Source organism: Brassica oleracea, chromosome C8, assembly GCF_000695525.1.
Source record: "Brassica oleracea var. oleracea cultivar TO1000 chromosome C8, BOL, whole genome shotgun sequence".
Classification (NCBI taxonomy): domain Eukaryota; kingdom Viridiplantae; phylum Streptophyta; class Magnoliopsida; order Brassicales; family Brassicaceae; genus Brassica; species Brassica oleracea.
In genome coordinates this window covers 26513206-26520710 of record NC_027755.1, presented here as the reverse complement: position 1 = coordinate 26520710, position 7505 = coordinate 26513206, and the positions used below count along the sequence as shown (strand labels likewise).

The 7505-nt window shown below is 37.9% G+C and overlaps 1 protein-coding gene across 1 annotated transcript; it reads left to right on the top strand.

Annotated features, from left to right (window-relative positions):
- Positions 1-638: 638 nt before the first annotated feature.
- Positions 639-6514, top strand: LOC106307160 (kinesin-like protein BC2). The gene is made up of 23 exons (XM_013744034.1): positions 639-938; positions 1320-1469; positions 1547-1696; positions 1792-2027; positions 2328-2515; positions 2604-2728; positions 2915-2951; positions 3056-3147; positions 3307-3414; positions 3497-3610; positions 3704-3794; positions 3887-3999; positions 4086-4181; positions 4262-4492; positions 4578-4658; positions 4754-4825; positions 4922-5000; positions 5074-5105; positions 5187-5284; positions 5371-5463; positions 5573-5788; positions 5876-6044; positions 6140-6514. Exons 1-23 carry the CDS (start codon positions 798-800, stop codon positions 6512-6514), a joined length of 3087 nt encoding a protein of 1028 aa, XP_013599488.1. The 5' UTR covers positions 639-797.
- Positions 6515-7505: the final 991 nt, after the last annotated feature.

The window sequence follows — 7505 nt, the reverse complement described above, 5'->3', positions numbered from 1 at the left end:
ACCCGCCCCGCTCAAAATAATCTCGACCCGCACCCGCACCCGCGATTTAAAAATTTCAAATGGTTCGACCCGCACCCGTCCCGCGACGGGTCAAACGGGGCGGGGCCCGCGGGCAATGATTAAAATTTCCAGCTCTAGTGCTGTGGTCCCTTCAATTTCGGGAAAAATAATAATTTGTTTTTTTCCTATATTCATACATATATATTCACTGTTGGGATTTTCCCGCGCAGAGGAAGGACCAGAAAAGCATGTCTTGACTCTTTCATTTATTTTTTTGTCTTCTGGGTAACGAGCCAATGGAAACTACGTACAATTTTTTCTTTAAATGGTCAGCTTTGGAACCATCGACTTGTACAAGCTCAATTGTCTTATTTACGCAAACCAACTATAAAATAATAATTATCTAAATTTAATTATCTTTATTTTTTGTGGAGCACGTAACAATAACGTTTTAATAAAAATTAAAGAGTGTGGATGGATCTGAATATAATAAATCGCGTATTTTGTTTTCAACACACACGGACCAGTGGTTTGGAGAGGGAGTAGCTGACGTGGAGGATAATAACGTAAAATTGTAGTTTTTCGGAGGGTAAAAAGGGAAACGTAAAGATACCTCGTATAGAGAGAGAGAGAGAGAGAGGCCAGTGGAGTAGCTTCTTCATTCTCACCTTTTTTTTTTTCTTCTCCTTCTCCCGAGGAAGCGACTCGGTGGACTCGTTCACATTCTCGAATCGAGACGAAGATATCGGGACTCCGATTCGGATTCTAGACTCTGATTCTGAATTATAGACTTCTCGATGGAATTACATTCTTCTTATTCTTCTTCTTCGCTGGAGAGTTGTAGCGTGAAAGTGGCGGTTAACGTTCGTCCTCTGATCGGAGACGAGATAAGTCAGGGTTGCAGGGAATGCGTTTCCGTATCTCCGGTAACGCCACAGGTGTGTTTCTTCCATCGTCAAATTCGAGATTTAATATATAAGACAGTTTCGGCTCGACGATGTTAATCGCGTCGTCGTCGTCGTTGTTAACGCTTTTTTTTTTTTTTTAATCCTGGATCCACGATCGAATCCCAGTTCCAACTCTGACACGTTCATTTATTAATCTCTTTTTTTTTTTTTCCTCTGATAAAACAGTGTCAATTTCTTTTTACCATATATAAATATAAAATAATATTGCCAAGTGTGAGTATGGAGGTATATATGTCATTGTTACTGTATTAAATTAAATATAGTGATTTTCATGTGATTCTAATTACTACTGTACATGATGTTGAAGAATCTCGTTTGAGAAATGCGTGTGTTTATTGAATGTGACTGCAGGTGCAAATGGGAACACATTCCTTCACATTTGATCACGTTTATGGTGGAAGTAATGGTTCTCCTTCTTCCTTGATGTTTGGAGAATGTGTTGCTCCTCTTGTTCATGGTTTGTTCCATGGATACAACGCTACTGTGCTCGCTTATGGTCAGGTATAATAATTAGTTTCTCTAAAACTGGAAAGTGTTTTAATTAACTGCTCCAGTTTGACTTTGAATACATGATGCAGACAGGATCTGGAAAAACATACACCATGGGGACTGCTTTTAAAGACGGTTCGAGCAATGGGTTGATTCCTCAAGTTATGACTGCTCTTTTCAACAAAATTGAGTCTGTTAAGCACCAAATGGGTTTCCAGTTACATGTCTCTTTCATCGAGGTACCCTCCCGTTGATCGCTCTTAGACCTCTTTGTCAATCCTTAAAACTATTCATGAATTAGCGTAGAACCCAGTCTGCCTTTTTTCATTTGTAGATTCTGAAAGAAGAAGTTCTGGATTTGCTGGATAGTGTGAGACTAGCCAATGGAGCCCCTGGAAAGGTTGCTCTTAGTAAGTCCCCTGTACAGATTCGCGAATCGCCAAACGGGGTAATTACACTATCCGGTGCAACTGAAGTCCCCATAGCTACTAAAGAAGAGATGGCTTCCTGTTTGGAGCAAGGCTCTCTAACCAGGGCGACTGGGAGCACAAACATGAATAATCAGTCAAGGTGAGAATCTTTGTACCCAGACTTTCAGACAAAACTTTACATAAGAAGCAAGTTGTGGCTTACATTCATTTACCGTTAGTGAGGCTTAGTGTACTAGACCTAGAGGTATTGAACATTAACGAATAACACTCATTAATTAGATTAGAAATGGTAAAAAGAGGTATCATAAACAGTTTCCTGTTCCTGTTTATAATTCCTTAATAAGATTTAAAGTTTAGCATTATGATTATATGATTGTGTCAGAGTCTCAGACTGCATCCTAATGTATTAGCATGGCTTCTTTTTGTGTGATATCAAAAGCCGTTCACATGCCATCTTCACAATCACCTTAGAACAGACACGCAAAATCACTCCGATCTCAGTGGCTGAAGACACCATAGATGAGGATATGGGTGAGGAGTATTCTTGTGCCAAGCTTCATCTCGTAGATCTTGCTGGATCTGAAAGAGCTAAACGGACAGGTTCAGGCGGTGCTCGATTGAAAGAAGGTCAGGACAACTGACTTCCCATCTTACATCCTGTAGAGGAAGTTGACTTGCATTTTTAATCCAAGTTCTTCTTTGTTCTATGAAACAGGAATTCACATCAATAGGGGACTCCTTGCACTTGGTAATGTCATCAGTGCACTTGGAGATGAGAAAAAGCGAAAAGAAGGTGCTCATGTTCCCTACCGTGATAGTAAACTTACTCGGTTATTACAGGTTCATCTCTAACTTTGCTCTTATACGTGAAGGCACTCAATATCAGTATACATAAAAAATTTAACAGCATTATCTTTACGGCCTCTAAATATGATTCATAACGAAGGAATATTACCCAGTTTATAATCAATCATACTATATGATTCATGTGAAAATTGTTCATAAAATGTCGTAACATTATTGCAGGATTCTCTTGGTGGAAATAGTAAAACAGTCATGATAGGTAAACCTATAAGTTGTATGTGTTAATCCCCTGGATGTCTCATATTCACAAATTTAACTCTCTCTCTCTCTCTCTCTCTCTCTCTGTTGGCCTTATTCTTGCAGCTTGCATTAGTCCCGCTGACATCAATGCTGAAGAAACTCTGAACACACTCAAATATGCAAATCGTGCTCGGAATATTCAGAATAAGCCTGTTGTAAGTACCGAGGAATTATCTTTAGATGAGCTTTAAATTCTGCAGACAAAACACCACCATCTGCTAACACAATAAAAAAAAGTTATATATGGAAAAAATTGAGTAAGACCATTCGCTTGGGAGCTCTAACAGGACAGACTCCTTTCTTTTGTTGCACAGGCCAATAAAGACTTAATATGTAGTGAGATGCAAAAGATGCGTCAACAGCTACAAAATCTTCAAGCTGCACTAAATGCTCGTGGGGAAATCCCATCAAAGGAAGTGCAGGTACATATATAATTTCTGCGGAAATTAGTCAGATGGTTTTATGAACATATCATTAATAATCGTATATATTTCAATTTAAAAGGTTATGAGAGAGAAGATCACGAAGCTAGAATCTGCCAATGATGAGCTTTCTCGTGAACTTCTCATCTATCGCAGCAAGAGAGCTACTCTTGACTATTGTAATATGAATACACAGGTAATTGCTGTATGCATTAGGGAATTGAGATAGATTTATCTGGCAGTTTTCTTCACTGCTGAAAAAGAGTTGTTCACTTGATCATATACTCAGGAAGATGGTGTGAGTTTTACAAAAGATGATTGTCTCAAAAGGGGATTCGAAAGTATGGATTCAGATTATGAAATGAGTGAAGCAACATCAGGTTTTGGACACTAGCTTCGCTGGAAATTTTTCATGAAATGCACTTTGCATTCTCATACCCTCACTTCATCTTGTAATACTTTCTGATTCAAGGTGGAATCTCTGAAGATATAGATGGAGCAGCAAAAGAGTGGGAACATGCACTTAGGCAGAATAACATGGGCAACGAATTAAGTGAACTGAGCAAACGTCTGGAGGAGAAAGAGGTCTAGTTATTTCTGAATTGGATATTTCTTTGCATACTTAGAACGACTGGATTGTTTTGATCATGTTATAGTTTTTATATTTGCAGTCCGAGATGAAAATATGTGGGGCTGGAACTGAAATTATCAGACAACACTTTGAGAAGAAAATGATGGAACTTGAGAAAGAGAAGAGAACTGTACAGGTAAAATATAACATACCAAGTTTTCTCGTTTGATATTCTTACTTGAAGTTTCAGTAACGAGTCACGAATAACGTCTACAGGTTGAGAGAGATCTATTGTTGGCTGAAGTTGAGAAACTTGCTGCTAGTTCTGATAGACAAGCACAAGTTGCAAGAGACAGCCATGCACAAAAACTAAAAGCACTCGAGACACAGATTTCAAATCTTAAGAAGAAACAAGAAAATCAAGTTGAGGCCTTGAAACAAAAACAGAAAAGTGAAGATGCAGCAAAGCGTTTACAAGCTGAAATACAATGCATTAAGGCTCAGAAGGTTTCGTCTTGTTTCTGCTGTCGCTGTCTGATCACGTAATCATGATCTACATGTTAATTTTTGTTCCTTTTCTTTTGTTATCTAGGTTCAATTACAACATAAGATGAAACAAGAAGCTGATCAATTCCGACAATGGAAAGCTTCTCAAGAAAAGGAATTATTGCAGGTATTTTATCTGCATTCATTTCATCATATATATTTCTCCTAATTATTTAATCTAAACTAATCTCAAGTTTCACTTTTTTATTATTCTTTCGGTAGCTCAAGAAAGAAGGAAGGAAGACAGAGCATGAAAGACTCAAACTCGAAGCCCTCAATCGACGACAAAAAATGGTAGGAGTACTTGAGAAAACAATTGTAGAATTTAATTCAATTCGAGTGCCAAAAAAAAAAGAATCTCAAGAGAAATCCATCTCAATTGTCTTCCAGGTTCTTCATAGAAAAACAGAGGAAGCAGCAATGGCTACCAAAAGACTTAAGGAGCTGCTGGAATCTCGCAAGTCATCAGGTAATGTATTTTCCGAGAAACATTTTACTTGGTTCGTGTTTGTCTTTTCATAATGCTTTGCTTTCCTTCTCAGTGGCTGGCAATGGTCAACCACCAACTAAAAAGGTAATAAAAATCTCCTAATTTAGATATGGATCTCACCATCCCGCACGAGTGTCAACTGTTTCCTTTTCATACTCTTTGCAGGTGAACGGAAAAACTCTTCAGAAATGGATTGATAACGAGCTAGAGGTTATGACAAAAGTACATCAAGTTCGTTCCCAATATGAAAAGCAAATCCAAGTGTGCGTTTTAAAAAAACTCTGTTTCGGTCATGTTGTTAGCTGCAGACTTCTTTTTCTAATCAATAATCTACTCTGGTTGCATACAGACGAGCTGCATTGGCTGAAGAGTTAACCTCGTTGAAAAGAGAATTGGACTTCGCTTCAAGTATTCCCCATCAAGAGAAAAATGGACAGTTCAGGTACAACTTTGGATCAAGTGACTCTGTATTGATATTTGCCTAAAACCAAGATACTTGGGGAATTGATTTATCCACTTTCTGACCTTGTTTATCTTTCTATATGCGTCAGATTTTTATCATCAAAAACAAGATTGGAGAGAATAGCAACTCTTGAGAGCATGTTGGATGTTTCCTCAAATGCTCTCACAGCCATGGCCTCTCAGCTCTCAGAAGCAGAGGAAAGAGAGCATAGCCTACACACTAAGAATCGGTGGAACTCCATCAAGTCAATGACTGATGCCAAGTGTTTGCTTCAATATGTGTTTAATTCCACTGCCGAAGCAAGGTAAACTTCTCTTATATCTGATCAAAGAGGATGCTTCTTTCTCGTGCATGGAAGGTTGATGTTGTCTTTTGCTCAAACATCAAGCAGGTGCAAAATCTGGGAGAAAGACATGGACATCAAAGAGAAGAAGGAACAACTAAATGATCTCCTCTGCTTATTACAACTATCTGAAGTCCAGAACCGAGAGATACTTAAAGAGAAAAAGACAAGAGAACATACATTGTCCATTGCGCTGGCTTCGTCATCATCATCCTCGGTTTTACTTCTGATCTTTTATTTTTACTAAATTGAAACCAAACCTCTTATGTGAGAATCTCTCCCTGAAAATATGCAAAATTTCACTTCTTGCAGGTAACTTCAAGAAGCTCATCAAAGCACTATGGAGATAACAACGCTAGCAACCATTCGTCTCCACCTTCATACCATCGAGCAGCAAAGCATCTCAAATACGCTGCGCCAGGTACAGTAAAAGTATCGGTGAGAGAATCAGCGGCTTTATTAGAAGAGAAGAGAAAGATGAAAGCGATGAAGAAAATGGGACAGAGTGGGAAGCTGTGGAAGTGGAAGAGAAGTCATCATCAATGGCTGCTTCAGTTTAAATGGAAATGGCAGAAACCATGGAAACTCTCTGAGTGGATTAAGCATAACGATGAGACCACTATGCTCTTCATGTCTAAGATTCATCATGATGATGGTGATGATTACTCGTGGAGCCGCCGACACTGAGTGTTGCAATGTGCTTAAAGATGTACTTTGGGGTTGACGACTCGTGATACAATCTGTATATACACACACGAGCCTTTTGTTTCTCTTTTTGTTGATAGATCTAGAGTTGGTCATTTGGGTTGTAGCAGTAATTGTTCTTACACTTTCAAATATTCTCTTTTCCTTCTCAGAAATTAATCCTTCAAAAGAAGCATAATTTGATCAGAAAGCACTATTGAGTGGCGTACCTGTATTTGTCAGCCCCTTGAGTCATTACGATACTCTCCTTATAAATTTGCTAGGAATTCTAAATTATTTATGATTCGGCTTTGTTTAGATTTTAACTATTTTTATTTTACTTGGAAATTCAGGTAACGGGCTTGCTATATTAATGTGTTTATTTATTTATTTAAGGCAACAACTATGAATAGAGCAAGGGTTTTGGGTCGCAAGGTGAGTCACCATCGGTAAATATCAAAAATCAAATGAATACTAATGATTCAAGTTGAAATTTTAACTACAATCAAATCAATTTATCTTACTGGGTTGTTTTAATTTCGTTTTTACATCAAAATGCTTATTCTATCACTTAAGCTAAGTGGTTTGGGCAGTTTTGGCCAAAGTGTATGTAGATCCTGTTCAGTGTCTGTCTTTGATACATGAACGATCTTAAGATCCTGAAATCTTTCTTGAATAGATATTAACTCTGCTAATTCCGTAGAATAACTCGGCCATGCTTTCGGGTCTTTGATCATTGAAACTGTATCCTTGCAAGTACTGGCATGACATATGTTGGATAATCATGTGTCGCTATCCAAATTTTTAAATCTTTATATTATCATCACGACTGTTATTTGACTAGTTCTGAATTTATCGTTTTTCAAAACTTTAATTAAGTCCACCCGTTTGTATAGACAAATTATGTTCATTTTAACTTTTCACTTTGTACCGACACCTATCAAATTAAACTTTCTATAAAGTTGACTATAACATGTAACCTAAAGGTGCATGT

Coding starts and splice junctions, on each gene's coding strand:
- LOC106307160 (XM_013744034.1), top strand. CDS start 798: ATGGAATTACATTCTTCTTATTCTTCTTCTTCGCTGGAGAGTTGTAGC. Junction 3,415..3,496: donor TCCCATCAAAGGAAGTGCAG/GTACATATATAA, acceptor TCAATTTAAAAG/GTTATGAGAGAGAAGATCAC. Junction 4,659..4,753: donor AAGAAAAGGAATTATTGCAG/GTATTTTATCTG, acceptor TTCTTTCGGTAG/CTCAAGAAAGAAGGAAGGAA.